The 13,711-nt window shown below is 55.2% G+C and overlaps 3 protein-coding genes across 3 annotated transcripts; 1 reads left to right on the top strand and 2 right to left on the bottom strand.

Moving 5' to 3' along the window:
- Nucleotides 1-128: 128 nt before the first annotated feature.
- BO66DRAFT_451721 (putative polyketide synthase) lies at nucleotides 129-8,378 on the bottom strand. Its single transcript, XM_025651879.1, has 4 exons — nucleotides 7,417-8,378; nucleotides 5,058-7,354; nucleotides 4,425-4,994; nucleotides 129-4,334 (listed from the first exon to the last, which is right to left on the bottom strand). Exons 1-4 carry the CDS (start codon nucleotides 8,053-8,055, stop codon nucleotides 263-265), a joined length of 7,578 nt encoding a protein of 2,525 aa, XP_025504026.1. The 5' UTR covers nucleotides 8,056-8,378; the 3' UTR covers nucleotides 129-262.
- On the top strand, nucleotides 8,378-9,132 carry BO66DRAFT_91480 (uncharacterized protein). The gene has a single exon (XM_025653706.1). The coding sequence runs from the start codon at nucleotides 8,499-8,501 to the stop codon at nucleotides 9,048-9,050; it is 552 nt and encodes a 183-aa protein (XP_025504025.1). The 5' UTR covers nucleotides 8,378-8,498; the 3' UTR covers nucleotides 9,051-9,132.
- A 499-nt stretch (nucleotides 9,133-9,631) lies between these two features.
- On the bottom strand, nucleotides 9,632-12,484 carry BO66DRAFT_349960 (fungal specific transcription factor domain-containing protein). Its single transcript, XM_025644702.1, has 5 exons — nucleotides 12,238-12,484; nucleotides 11,869-12,184; nucleotides 11,286-11,814; nucleotides 10,465-11,214; nucleotides 9,632-10,235 (listed from the first exon to the last, which is right to left on the bottom strand). Exons 1-5 carry the CDS (start codon nucleotides 12,437-12,439, stop codon nucleotides 10,065-10,067), a joined length of 1,968 nt encoding a protein of 655 aa, XP_025504024.1. The 5' UTR covers nucleotides 12,440-12,484; the 3' UTR covers nucleotides 9,632-10,064.
- Nucleotides 12,485-13,711: the final 1,227 nt, after the last annotated feature.

Here is a 13,711-nt window from a genome sequence, read left to right as displayed (position 1 = left end):
TGAGCGGCAAAGGCAGAGTTGCAGGTTCCGGCGGAAGATTGCAGCCACGAGGCAGAATTATCGGGAGGGGGAGAGGAAACCTGCCATGGCGGTGACCAAGGCGGTGATGCCCCCCGCGTCTTTCCCCCCCGCTTTCTGTACAATTTGGGTAAAAAACTTCATTTCATGATCTAGAAAGTTGACATTTGCGTCTATTATTTCGCATCCTCTAAATGAATTATGAGATCACACTGCTGACGTTAAGAAAAGTTTTCACTTATATCTACATCAAGAACCCCGTCCGACGCCAGTATTGCACGTATCCCCGCACTGTCCTCTGATCAACAGGCCTCAGGCTCCGCAGCGTGGACGCGTCTCGCTGGGCACGCGTTGTCGCCAACAGCAATCCCCCGCAAGACATGCGCTCAAAGTTGCCAGCCAACCAGTCCGCCATCACACCTGCCGGGTTGTCTTCTCGTGGACCAGCAAAGGCCTCAACACGTTCAATCCACTCCGAGAACGGGAGCAAATTGCCAAGGGGAATTCCCAGCTCCTGCGCAAGAATGGGCGTCATCTCTCGCCACGGTTGACGAGCCGCATTATCAACATGATAGACGGGATGGGCCTTTTCGGCGAAGAGAAGCTCGCCTAGAGTGGCTGCGACAGTGTTGACAGGCGTCCAAGACAACACCCCGCCAAAATCAGGCAATGCCTTGAGTGTCTGGGCCGATTTCAGCAGAGCGGGTAAATGCTCCGCAGCATTCCAGTACCCGCTGAGCGATGACCCTGCAATTTGACCAGGTCGTACCACCATGGCATTGAACCGGTCCGGATACGTCTGCAAGGTCTGATGAAGAATCTGCTCACAGACAAATTTTGCTTCGCCGTATCCATTGGCCAACACCCAGTCAATCACGCTTTGATCCTCCGGAATTTCTGGCTTACCCGTCACGAGAGGACCAAATCCGACCGTACTAATGGATGATATGAATTGAAAACCAATCCGAGTCTTTGCAGGTCGGACAGACGCGATGTCGCGTGCTAGATCGACCAGGTGCCGCATGGTCCGGAATTGAGAGTCAAACCCGGACAGGCCCCGGGCACCGTTCATCGGCCAAGCGTTGTGGATGATATGTGTGACGGTATTCTGTACAAATTGATGCTGCTCGTCTGAGAGCCCAAGCTTTACGTCTTGCGTATCTGTTTCAATCACCGTGATTTTGTCAAAGTCGTTGGAGGTCAAACTAAGACCTCGATCTGAAAAAGCCTTCTTCTGTCGGTTAAACGGATCCTCCTTCCCCTGTCGGTTGAGGCAGATGACCCGACTAACCTCCTGCAGCTGCACCAAATATGCAGCTATGTGAGAGCCCAAGCTGCCTGTGGCCCCCGTAACCAAAACAGCGACCGGTCCAGTCACTAGACTATGGGTCACTGTCGGTCCGGTAAAGCCTTCAATGCTGCGACGGATATACTTGTCAGTCGCCTGCTTTCGAGCAACATTGTCAACACTGGCAAGGAGGCTCACATGAGACATATTCGGCCCCAGCGGAAGCCGTTCACGTTGCTCTCCGGTAGAAGTAGCAAAGAGTACTCGTTGGACGCTCGCTTCAGCCGAATGGCCATCTGTCCAGTCCACGTGGCCGTAACCGACGGCATGGAGGTCGGCTTCCCAGCGGTTCTCGCTAGTGATAGCATGGTTTCGCCCGTCATTGAATACCCACCAGCCACGGAAGAGTCCAAAGACAATATCAATTGTGAACTGTGGTCGAGTCATCTCGAGCATCAAGACCACCCCGTCGGGTCGTAATGCCCGACGCATATTTCCGGTTGACACCTGCAGATTCGAGGTTGCATGCACAGCATTACTGGCGATAATGATATGCTGAGTCCCAACTAAATCGTCTGCCGGAGGCTTCTCGATGTCATGCACACGGTACTGCACGAAGGGATATTCTTTGAAGCGCCGACGGGCTTGCGCCAGAAAGGCAGGGGAGATGTCGGTGAAGGTATATTCGACGGGAACCCCAAGCTTGGCCAACACGGGAAGGAACCATTTTGTACCTCCTCCGGTACCAGCCCCCATTTCGAGGATTTTCAGTGGACCTGTCCCCGAACGACTGCCAAGCTTGTGTACGAGCCGCCGAATGAAATCCAGCATTTGATTGTAACCACTCACGTTGTGCGATTCGTCACCGTACATCCATGACACAAGCTCCTGTCCTTCTTTTGTCCCGAAAATCAGTTGAAGACCATCTTGTTCGCCGCGTAACACCGATGCCAGTTTGCTTCCTGTATAAACGGCAAGCTTGCTGGCACCTACGAACTCAGGGTAGGTCCGACTGATTTCGTCGAGAATGGCAGTGCTAGACATCCTGGTCCACTCCAAGCTCGTACGAGTCACCGTTCCTTCATCCAACTCTACCAGGCGAGCTTCCTCCAATCGGGAATAGAGGTATTCCACCAGCTCTTCGTGCTGGGCATCAAATTTGATCCGCTCGAGCCGCTGACCTGGTTGCGCACTTCGAATGAATGAACCCAGCTCCTCGAATGCCTCCAGAGTCAGCGTCACGCAGAGTTGCATCTGGACTGGGTTGAAGCTAAGCACGCGCCCGCTGCAGTTGTTTTCCGAGAGAAACTGATCTGTCAAGGCTTTGGTTTCAGCGAATGCCTCTAAGATTTTGTCGTGCGGCAGATGTAGCTCGGGCGTGTCAGTGCTCATGCTAGTCACAGACTCGGTGGTACCAGCGTCAACTGCCTCATCTGACTCTGTTTCACACTCGGTATAAGAGGTAGTGCCACTCTCGCTGGTTTCATCTATATCTTCTGCCTCATCAACTGTGTCGATTCCCATAGCTCTTTGTACCGCACGGACGAGGTCACGGAACGTCCCCGCCTCCATAAGTTCGGTTGCTGGCAGCGTACACTTGAACACTTCTTCCATCTCGCGTGCTAACTCCATTGCCATCAAAGAATCAACGCCAGCATCAGCCATATTGCCGTCATCGTGAATTTCGCTGGGATCGACAGCACAAAAATCGGCAACCACGCCCTTGATGCGTACGACCAGGTCGGAAGTCTGTGCCTTTGCCTTCTTTGCTTTGGAGACCGGATCACTAGCTGTCGCTTTTAGCGGCGACGAGACTGCTTTTGTCACAACTGCAGCCTGATGAGTCTGTTGAGGAATGGCACTCGACCCCAGCTTGCTGAGGATCTTGCTGAAGACTGCCTTTGGCACACATGAGTATTTCATCCCAATGAACGTTTCTACCAGTTGGCCTTTTTCCGGGTCAAAGACAAAGATATCAGTGGTGTAGAAGCCATCTCCTCGTTCATGTGTTGCTAGCACATCCCAGGTCTCAGGACGCGGCGTGCTCGGGTCAGCATACAACGGTGTACGCATCCATTGCTCCATGCCACTGGCGATGTAAATCTGGGACGCTGGCCGATCGGTCATACAGTTGATCCAGAAACCTCCTACTTGGCTGAATGAGTCGCACAGAAACGTGTCCGCCCAGGTCTGACCAGAATACTTTTTCACCACTCGGCCGGCTGACTGATTGCCCTTGCCGACCAACTTATGGACGCCACGGTAGGGCTCAGCGTAGTCCACAACCTCGGAAAAGGCGCGGTACACATTGCGACCTTGCAGGATGTCATCTACGTCGGAGCTGTCGAGAAGTTCACGGCATCGACGGTGACTGACCAAGCGACCGTACCGGGAGAATTCGCCCTGGAGCGCGGGATCATCTGCCTTGAACATCTTGATCCGACCAGCACAATGGACTACCCGTGACCGTGCACCCTTTTCGGGATTCTCGCTGGTGAATTCCATGTCCCAGAATGTCTTGTCCGTGCTCTGAGCGGTGAGTGTAATGTACACATTTTGTGTCTCGTCCAGCCCCAGCGGCGCATCACTGGTGACATTCTTTACTTGCGGTACTCTGTCTTTACCTTCTGGTAAGCTTCTCAGTGCCTCAACCACAGTATCGAGCATGAATGAAGCTGGGGCGAGAGGCGCTGTTTGTGCACCTATGTGGCCCGACACAGCTTCACGGTAGCTGGGGTGCGTAGTATCGATGGAGAACTTGGCGACCATCTTCGCCGAGCCCTGATATCCTAGGAACTGAATTTTCGGCTTCGGCTGCTCCTCTTGTACTTCACTCGCTTTGATGGGGCTACTTGCGGGTAACGGCTTGTTGTCCATCCAGTGTCTACTCTTCTCAAATTGATAGGGTGGGAGAAAGACGAAGTCATACTCAGGCGTCTGCGACGAATGATGTGCCCAGTAGGAGACAGAAATTCCCTCCTTCCAGAGAGCGATTATGTTGTCGGTCAGACTCTGGACCCCATTCTTGCTTGTGATGTTGACGGATTGGAATTGATGGTTTGAGGCAGCACTTGATGCCAACGCCCGACTGGCCATCAAAGTAATGGTTGAGTTGGACCCGGCCTCGAGCCATATGCACGACTTGTACCTCTCTGCTAGGCGATTGACAGCCTGACTGAAGTACACCGGCTTTCTGAGATGCTCAGCTGCAATGATCGGAGAGGGGACACCAGTGCATGGCTCTTCCGTGGCCCGCTCCAGGTGCAACTGCGGCTCGCGGAACATCAATCCGTCAGTTATCCTCTTCAAGTCGGGAACGAGGGAATCGACCAATGACGAGTGGAATGCGTTGGTGACGTCCAAACATTTGTGTTTGAGACGAGAGAATGCTGGCTGCGTGGAAAGCATAACACGCACTGCGTTCATCGCTTCTGTTGCTCCAGCTAACGTATAGCTACGTGGGCCGTTGATACAGGCGATGCTGGCCAGGGATGTTCCAGTCGAGACAGATTTTGTGGCTTCGGCTAGCAGATGTTCAACTTCGTGGAGCTCGCCCTCTACAGCAATCATGGCCCCAGGGTCTGGTCCCCAACTGTCCCGAATCAAAGTCGCCCGTCTAGCGATTAGGACTAGCGCATCCTCAAGGCACAGTGCCCCGGATACGCAGAGGGCAGTTAACTCTCCAAAGCTATGGCCAACGACGGCCGCTACTGGAAGGCCACAGTCTATCCAGGAGCGAGCGCTGGCATACTGCAAAGCAAACAACTGTGTCTGTATCTTGACTTGATCGGCGATTGGGGTGGACTCAAAGATACCAGGGTAGAGACTGTCGTACCCGAGCGACTCTAGTATCCTGCTGCAGCCATCGAGATGATTGCGCAGAACGTGCATTGTGTCGTAAACGGTGCGATCCAAACCGACCGAAGTTGACACCTGGCCCCCAAAACATAGAATCACGGGGCGGGTGGTCTTGGCCATGCGAACAACTCGGCTTTCGTCCCCATCAACGACTGAAAGCAGCCGCGACTCAAGCTCTACCAGTGAACTGCAGCTGAATATCAGGTGCCTGTCGAGAGTTGGGCTGCATTGGCGAGCAACGTTGAACGAGACATTAGCCAGAGACGCGAGATGGCTCGCAGAAACGGCCTGATGCTGCAAGAGACTGTAGAACTTTCGTGCATAATCGCGCAGACGGTGCTCATCTAAACCACAGAATCTGAAGGGAAGGGAGATGCCGGGGGCATGAATAGCAGAGGCACCGCTCCCGGTCCGAAAGCCAGGTGGCTGAGTGACTACCATGGAGGCATTCGACCCACAGGCACCGTAATTATTGATTAGTGCTGCGCGAAAATCCGCTTGCCATGGCTTTAACTGGGTGGTGATCTCGATCTGATCGTCGGCAGCCGCCTGGATGTGTGGGTTCAAGTTGTGGAAGTTCGGTTGGGGCGGGAGCTTTCCTTCGTGAATCATCAGGAGTACCTTGACCAGCGCTACCATGCCAGAGACACCTTCCGTATGTCCAACCAGCCCTTTGACTGACCCCAGCGTCAGTGGGGCTGCTCGTTGTGGACCACCCATTACCTGTCTCACGCTGCTATATTCGGCCGGGTCACCCGCTTGTGTTCCGGTGCCATGAGCCTCGACAACCGATATTTCATACGGGCGGATGTGGGCCTGACGAATGACTTTGTCGAACAAGCCTGCCAGCGACGGCGCATGAGGGACCACCACCGGGGTGCAGTTGTCATTCTGCTCCACCGCGGTGCCAGCGATGGTGCCCAGGATTGTGTCACCGTCAGCCAACGCGTCGGACATCTTCTTGATGAAGATCGCTGCAAAGCCCTCGCCGCGGCAATAGCCATCGGCCTTTGCATCGAACGGCTTGCAAGGTCCGGTGGGGGAGACAAATGACGCTCCGTTCAAATTATCAAATGCTAGCGGACTCGTGAGAGCATTGGCGCCCCCAACCAGCGCAGCTTTGCAGTCGCCATTGAGGATGGCCCTGCAGGCGTGGTGCAGCGCAACGGCGGAGCCCGAACATGCGGTGTCAATGCACAGCGCCGGCCCGCGCCATCCGAAGTAATGGCTCACCTTACCAGCCATGAAGCTCCGCAACAGACCCGTGGCAGCATAGGCCGTAGCCGGATGACAATTGACATTATGCTCATAGTCCACGGTACAACAGGTGACATAGCACCCGATGTCCTTGGTGGCATCCTTCTTGTGGAAGTAGCCCGCCTGTTGGAGAGCCTGGTATGCGACCTGCAAAAACAACCGTTGCTGTGGATCTTGGGACATGACCTCCCTCGGCACCTTTTTGAAGAACTTGTGATCGAAGGCATCGATGTCGTTGACGAAGTTGCCCCACCAAGGGCGAATCGCGCCTGGCCTCCACGGGGTCTCATAGTCTTTGTATCGTTCCGGCGGCAGCTCCCGGTGCTGCGATTCACCCGCGCACAAGAGCTTCCAGAACTCCTCGAGATCGTCGGCACCAGCCACCCGGCAAGCCATGCCCACCACGGCAATGTCGTCATCATATAGCGTCGGGCTCGACTGAAGTGGCGAGACGCGCGACTGGAAGTCCAGGTTCAAGTCCATATAGTGCACCACGCGGCTGCCGAGCGTGCGCATGAATGTCGGGGGAACGCAGCGCTCAGAGCCAAACTCCACCACGATCGACTGCGTGTTTTCAAGTTGGGCCCGATGCACAGCCGCAAACGTGGGACCCCATTGACACTGCTGGGCCAATATGGAGCGCAGAACCACCTGGTGCAGTGGACCCTCATAGATGGGCTCATTAGTGATGTTGGTCCATGTGTGCCGTGGCAACTGCGATGCATCTGGCAGCTGTAACGCGGGATCCGCCCCACACATCTGCTCAAGCGTATGCAATAGTTTCTGATGCCCCGGCCAATGATAGCGTCCGTTGAAGTTGATGTGGTATGCGGAAAATCCGGCTGTCTGGAGCGCTTGCTGCAGCCGGCCCAGCCCCTTCCGCGGCGTCATGATAGTCGCGCGGTTCGTATCATATCGAACCGTGATATACGCCTGACGAACGAGGCATTAGCGCTATCGTGCTAGTCAGTCTCCCACAAGATCAGCCAACTTACCTCCGGATGCTGCTCCAGCACTCGAACCAGCTCCCCCTCCAACTCGGGTTTCTTCCACACGGTCGACAGCGAGGTATACTTCTCGCGGCTCTCTTGTTCATCGCCGAGCGCGCCCAGCAGGGTCGCCAACCGAATTCCCACGGCCCCATACTCTCGCAACTGGCTCTGATTCGTGACGCTCGAAGCGACTGCGGCGCTGAGAAAGCCAAAGGAGAACCCCACGATCTCTACGACGGGGCTCGTCTCGGCGTCAACCACGCCGTGAGCCGCGTAATCCGGGTGCGTCAGCTGCAGGTAGCGCGCGAACTGCAGCAGGTGGGTGATCATCAGCAGCGGGGCATGCTGGAGGTAGGGCAGCGGGAAGTGGCGGTCGGCGACTTTGCCGGTGCGGATCCACTGGTTCAGGTCGCGCAGCTGCTGCTCACCCGGCAGCGCCTGCAGCTTCGGCAGGTACTTGGTGGCGGCGGTGCGCCAGTAGACGGGCAGCTCCGCCAGCACGTCCAGCACCCAGTGGTTGTCGGGCGTGTCCAGAATGACGCGCCGCAGCTGCTGGAAGTCGTTGGCGTCGAACTGGACGGCCTGGCAGCCGAATAGCAGCACCGTCTTGCCTCCCGGCGGAGGTGATAATTGACTGGCCATGAGTTTTGGGTGTATGTTTGCCACTCACAATTCACAAACCAAGCAGGCAAGCAAACAGACGAACAAAAGGACACCCCAGCACACACGCAACGTCAACAATCCCAGACCAGGTCCACAAGAGTCGCAAGTATTGATTTACTGGATATGGATCGATGCAAACCAATCCCCGGAAGGGAATGACCAACAACTGCGGATGAGGTAAGAAGCAGGCAAACAAACCTTTCCCACACAAACACACCAACGAGCCGGCACTCACAACGTCTAAACCCCGGAGACTTTCTTTCCCGCTGAAGCGATAATGAACACGCGGGAATAAAGAACTGCTATATCCGGGGAGAGAATCACAAACGAGAGACCCGTAGGGTTGCTATCGATCAATCCAAGGAAAAAGTCACAGATCCACACAGACAACAAGAAAGAAAACAGAGAGCGGCCAGGTTTTAATGCACAAATCCATCGGCAAGAACCGTAACCGAAAGACAGTGAGAGATGTAGAGCCACCGTTGTATGTGTGCACAGTCAGTCCCACGAACCCACGGCCTTTGCCTCCCAACCCAGTCCGTCGGGCATATACGATACTCAACCGTGCAAGAAAACAGGTGGGTAGAGTTACACCCAGCCCTGTGAAGACACAGGGAGCGGGAAACCGAGACCCAACTCATGAAACTGGCTACCTAAACTTTCCCTTCAACCAGCGCATGCGAACAGAGAATGGGAGGATCAGACCCCCGTTGCTGACAAGTATGCATATTCAGGCGCAGTATACATTGCTTTTCTTTCTAGCTTACCTCGACTACATACACTACGGGGGACGGGGGAACGATCCAACAGCTGATCATCTCGGAAACAATTCCTATGCTTCCTTCTTCTGCCGGGGAAATCACCCTATTCTTAGATCCACAGGAGCAGCAGCGAGTGGTGGAAGATCCCCCCAACCGTGTCCCCGAAACAGCGAAACCAGCCAGACAGGAAACTGCCGGCCTCAACTGAAATAACCAGACAGGATCAAGAACGACAGACAGCTCGAGAAAATGAAGACACAACGGCCGGAGTTTATTCCTCGGTGTATCTCCTCGGGCTAGCTGGCCGTCAGATCCATCCATCCAGTCCAGACTAGAAGGTGGACCGACAAGGTTGCACAATAGACCTGGTCGCCAGTTTCATAACCCGTCCACGCCATCCCAGCCCTCATTTTCGGGCTGAAAAATGGGCTCCAGCGTAAAGCCAACGTACTCCTCGGGAGAGACGACCAGACCGAAAACAAGAAAGAGGATTAATCGACGGGTGTCTGGTTTTTTTCTCTGTTTTTTGTTTAATCTCTTTCCGGTTGCAGTTGCAGCAGAACGTAGTTTCCTAATCGCCGTCCGTTGGGAAAGACGAAAGAGGCTTTTCGGAGTTGGAGTTGATAGCAGCCCGGGGATAAGCAGCGGAGTTTGGGGAAAGGGGGTTGGTTGTCTGATTCTTGTAGTGGTCCATGGCGAAAGGGAGTTCATGGAGATAGGAGATAACCCGAATTTTGTTTTATGCACATACACGAGGTTATGATGCCATTATATTAGGTTGAACTGTATCTTATAAGCAAGCAAGCTCGCTGCTCGCTCCCCTTCATGCATCCTCGTGGCCAGTGCCAGCCCCTTGAATACAACAAACATCCTGCCATCCGATGGGCAACAAAACACAACAAAACAAAACACACCACCACCACCACCACCCAGCAGCAGCAGCAGCAGCAGCATTGAATCCCATGGACCTGCACAGGAGAATGAATCTGAATCTGCATCAAGCGCAATCCAAAAACCACGAGAGAGAAAAAGCTAAAAACCCATGCCCTCAATTCATCAACAAACGCCTTGACCATCTCCCCGCCAGCCAGCACCACCAACAACCACAAGCTTCAAGCTTTCCCAAGCAAATAATCACTCAAGCAAAAAAAGCCCCCGACCAAGCACCGAAAATGATCCCGCAGCAGGATTGCAGTTCCCGTGGAACGAGAATCCCGCGACAACGCTTTAAACCACCACGGACAGGGTCGGGCTCTGCACGGGGTTCTTGACTCGCTCCAGATCGCCCAGGCATTCTAGCAGCTCGTGCAGCATGACCTCGAACGAGGGGTCCAGGTACGCATGCGCCGTCAGGAACTCGGTGCACATCATCAGCGGGATGGGGGTGAGGGGGTGGACCTTTACGGGGTGGGATGTTAGCATCGGTGTGGGTACGGGGTTTGTGCTTTGCGTGGTCTCTCGTGGGTTTTGGGGGTGGAGTGTGGCTGCGATGCAATGAATCATCTCCACGGGGAACATTTCTCATTGCGTGGTTTGAGAAAGGGATAGATGATGATGCAGGGGCGGCCAACAGACCCGGCCTAAGCCGAGGCGCCGAGGCGATTTGAAAGATAGGGGCACAACTCACCTTAAAATACCCTAACTGGCCTTGCACCTTGACCAGGCCGACGACCTCGTGTGCGGCGAGCACACAGAGCCGCTCGTCCTCGATGATGCCGAGCAGTTGATCGCCGCCGGACTTCCACGCGACGGACTCGAGGACGTTGTGCAGGAACAGCACCATGCTCTGCGCGACGATGCGCGCGAACATGATCAATGGGTCGTCTAGAGCCTGGGGGTTGGACGACAGAGACTGGATGCGGGCGCTGAGGAGGGCGTGGAGGGCGTGGTGGCGGTTCCAGAAGGTGTCGAGCGCGTTGGGGAGCGGGGTGTGGGGGCTTGTCGGGGACAGGGGCGGGTGGTGGAATGGTTGGAACGGTTGCTCTACCACCAGCGCTTGGCGGTGCGAAAGGGCGCGACCGACGATCGTGGCGAGGAGGATGAATTCGGTGAAGCTTGAGTTTGAGTAGGTGACTTGGCTATTGAGGTCGGGGTTGAGGACGGGGGTTGTTGTTGCTGTGGGGTTGGTGGGGGTTGCCACTGCCACGGGCGGGAAGGCCATTGTCAGGTGGGTTGGGGAGGTCGGGGAATGAGGGATCGCGTAGATGGGGGGGTGATGTTGCTGTTGCTGGGCATGCACATGGGGGTATTGATATAGATTGGGTTGGACTGGGTGGTGAAGGTGAGGATGCTGGCTCATCACTTCGCGAAGGTATGGCGTTAGGGCTGGCTGCCCGCATTGGAACTCCTCTTCCGGGCTGGGCAGCCGCGTGGTGATCTGGTGGTAATCATCCAGGGTTAGCAGCCTGCGTGGGATCGATATGGGCTGGAGGTACGGGGAAAACAAACCACGGGTTCATGCAGAGTAAACGGCAGCCCGTTGTGGAAACTGATGAATCGATCCAGCGAATACGCCATCCAGAAAGTCCGGCGCTGCTCCTCCAGCCCGATCCAGTCCACCAATATAGCTTCCTGTTCCCGTGCCATCGTCACCGGGTTGGTGGCATCGTCCAGCTCATAGAGCCGCATTCCTAGTACCAGTCGGCAGCATCTTCCGATGCTCATCCAGGCCTGGAGAGCCGACCGTTGCATGTACTCGTAGAGCCCGATTAGAATCCATGCCTGAGCCTGTTCCAGCCCGGCGACCATAGTTATACTATCCGGTCGATCTAAGGAATCGAGAATCCTGCGCGTCTCGGTGTACAGCTGATCCCGTAGTGCCTGAAACTGGGCAGACAGAGAGGCTGCCACCGTCCACATGGCGTATTGTAAACAGACCTGGCTGTCGGACTTCTTAGGTTGGCGAGCCCAGACGTGATAGCGCCAGCGCTGGAGGATAGGCGCAAACGGGTGCACCCGATCGAAATACAGTTGGTCACTGCCGATAGGTTAGAGTTGCAAAGTCTTCCTAGGATCAAAAGCAACAGCGTACAGTTCAGCTCGAATCAGCTCCGAAACCAGGCCTGTCGACCGTGGTAACGACTCTGGGGTCCTTGGCGACTGGATCTTGGTAGATGCGATAGAGGGATGAGCATCTCTCTCGCGCGTCTCCAGCTCCTCGCCCGGGGCCAGGACTGGTTCAGGGAGAGCCGACAAAGGCACTGAGACCGGAATTGAATCAGACAGTGAAGTGAGGTCCCGGAGGGGATCATCCTCCGAGTCACAGTCAAGTACCGTGCCGTCAAACAGACTCGCCATCTGGTGATTGATCTCGGGATGCTGATCTGCGAGGCAGCGCTCTAGAGCAGCTGTTGTGCGTCAGTCGTCAATGCACATCCACTGAGTATGAAGGGCGCTGTACCGATTCTTGTCCGCAGCGTACGCAACTGGCCCTTTCGAGGTCCCCGGGGCAATCTGGTGGTGTTGATCTTGCACTCGATCCCGGTCTCGAAACACACCTGACACTGAGGCCGACGACGGTCACAGCGCACTTTTCGCCGTCGACACTCCTCACAGGCCGAGCCAGGGCGTTGTCTAGAGATTGTAGGCGTCGACGTGACCATGTCGGGGCTGATGAAGTGTAGACCCGCAGACCAGTTCCAGTTCCACTGTTGGTTGCTCTGACGAAATGAAAGCGACCTCCGCAGCGCTTGGTTTTCCTGACTTATAACCAAGCCCGGTCGACTATGAGAAGGTGCGTCGATCCAGGCTTCTCTTTGCTCCAGCCGATGACTAGTGGGGTCGTGATAAGATACCAAAGCAATGGATCGACCGCACGAACCAACACTAGTCGGACTAGACAGGACGAACCAGTGAGTCGAGGAGCCAGTCCGATACCGAGGAAGAGGACCCCATCCGGGCTACTCATGCTTGCTTTTTGGGGGTATTAAGCTCATCCACACAGTCAGCGCCGACGAGCCAGTCGGAAAGGGTGTGGCGGTCGATCCATACGGATCTAAATGGTGACTCGACGTGCGTCCTCAAGGAACACGTTCTAGCTAGTGCAATGTGATGACTGCCCTGCAGGATGCAGATCGCAGTGGGTAGCGCGCTCGCTGACTGGCTCTGTTGTTATTTGAACGAGGCCTTTCTGACCAGAAGGGCAAGTCGAGAGAGCTAGAATAGCCCTGCACTCTGCAGGCTGCAGCTGATCCTGGAGACACATCCGGGGCGATGGTGGGGAGAGGTATAGATGAGAGTTGGACAAGCCTTCGTTGAGCCACTATTACTCACTATCGGGCGCTTGACAACGATGGGAAAGGCATGAACCGCAATCATCTTGACCTCCACGATCTCTTAGGGTCCACTAAATGAACAGTGCCATTGCTCTCAATTTGATGAACGTGATCACGTCGACGCCTCTCAGCCAGCCACCGAGTCACAGCATCCGATTGAGGACAGCGGTGCGTCTTGAGGCGAATAAGCAAGTTTGAGGGACCGAATAAGCAAATGCGACCGATCGCAAGTCTTGCAGCTGGCAGGAAAGCAGGATCAACCCTGCAGAGGGTCTGCAGGCTAGGATCTCACGGAGGCCTATTGTTTTGGTGGGTCTGGACGGCCCCCTGAAGGTACATGTACAGTAGAGTAGAGGAGCAATGGGGGGGAGGAGAGAGAGAGGTACATCTGCTGCATCTCTGCATACACTGCAGTAGTGGCAGCGGCAGTGGCAAATGATGAGGAGGCAAGCAAACAGCCAACCTGCTGAAGACCTCTCACGGCAGATGTCAACTTGTCCTGCATCGCAGCTGTGAGGGACGGTTCAACCCAACATAAGTGGAAGTGTGACCTTCAAACAACAACAAGGTGAATGCGAGAGATGGATTAGTGGATGGCAG

The sequence above is a fragment of the Aspergillus aculeatinus genome (genome assembly GCF_003184765.1).
Source record: "Aspergillus aculeatinus CBS 121060 unplaced genomic scaffold BO66scaffold_24, whole genome shotgun sequence".
NCBI lineage: Eukaryota > Fungi > Ascomycota > Eurotiomycetes > Eurotiales > Aspergillaceae > Aspergillus > Aspergillus aculeatinus.
The sequence above is the reverse complement of the archived record's forward strand: the minus strand, read 5'-3'. Positions and strand labels throughout refer to the sequence as shown.

Coding starts and splice junctions, on each gene's coding strand:
- BO66DRAFT_451721 (XM_025651879.1), bottom strand. CDS start 8,055: ATGGCCAGTCAATTATCACCTCCGCCGGGAGGCAAGACGGTGCTGCTA. Junction 7,355..7,416: donor TGCTGGAGCAGCATCCGGAG/GTAAGTTGGCTG, acceptor CTCGTTCGTCAG/GCGTATATCACGGTTCGATA. Junction 4,335..4,424: donor TGCATATGGCTCGAGGCCGG/GTCCAACTCAAC, acceptor CAACATCACAAG/CAAGAATGGGGTCCAGAGTC.
- BO66DRAFT_91480 (XM_025653706.1), top strand. CDS start 8,499: ATGCACAAATCCATCGGCAAGAACCGTAACCGAAAGACAGTGAGAGAT.
- BO66DRAFT_349960 (XM_025644702.1), bottom strand. CDS start 12,439: ATGGTCACGTCGACGCCTACAATCTCTAGACAACGCCCTGGCTCGGCC. Junction 12,185..12,237: donor TACGCTGCGGACAAGAATCG/GTACAGCGCCCT, acceptor GACGCACAACAG/CTGCTCTAGAGCGCTGCCTC. Junction 10,236..10,464: donor GCCAGTTAGGGTATTTTAAG/GTGAGTTGTGCC, acceptor CACCCCGTAAAG/GTCCACCCCCTCACCCCCAT.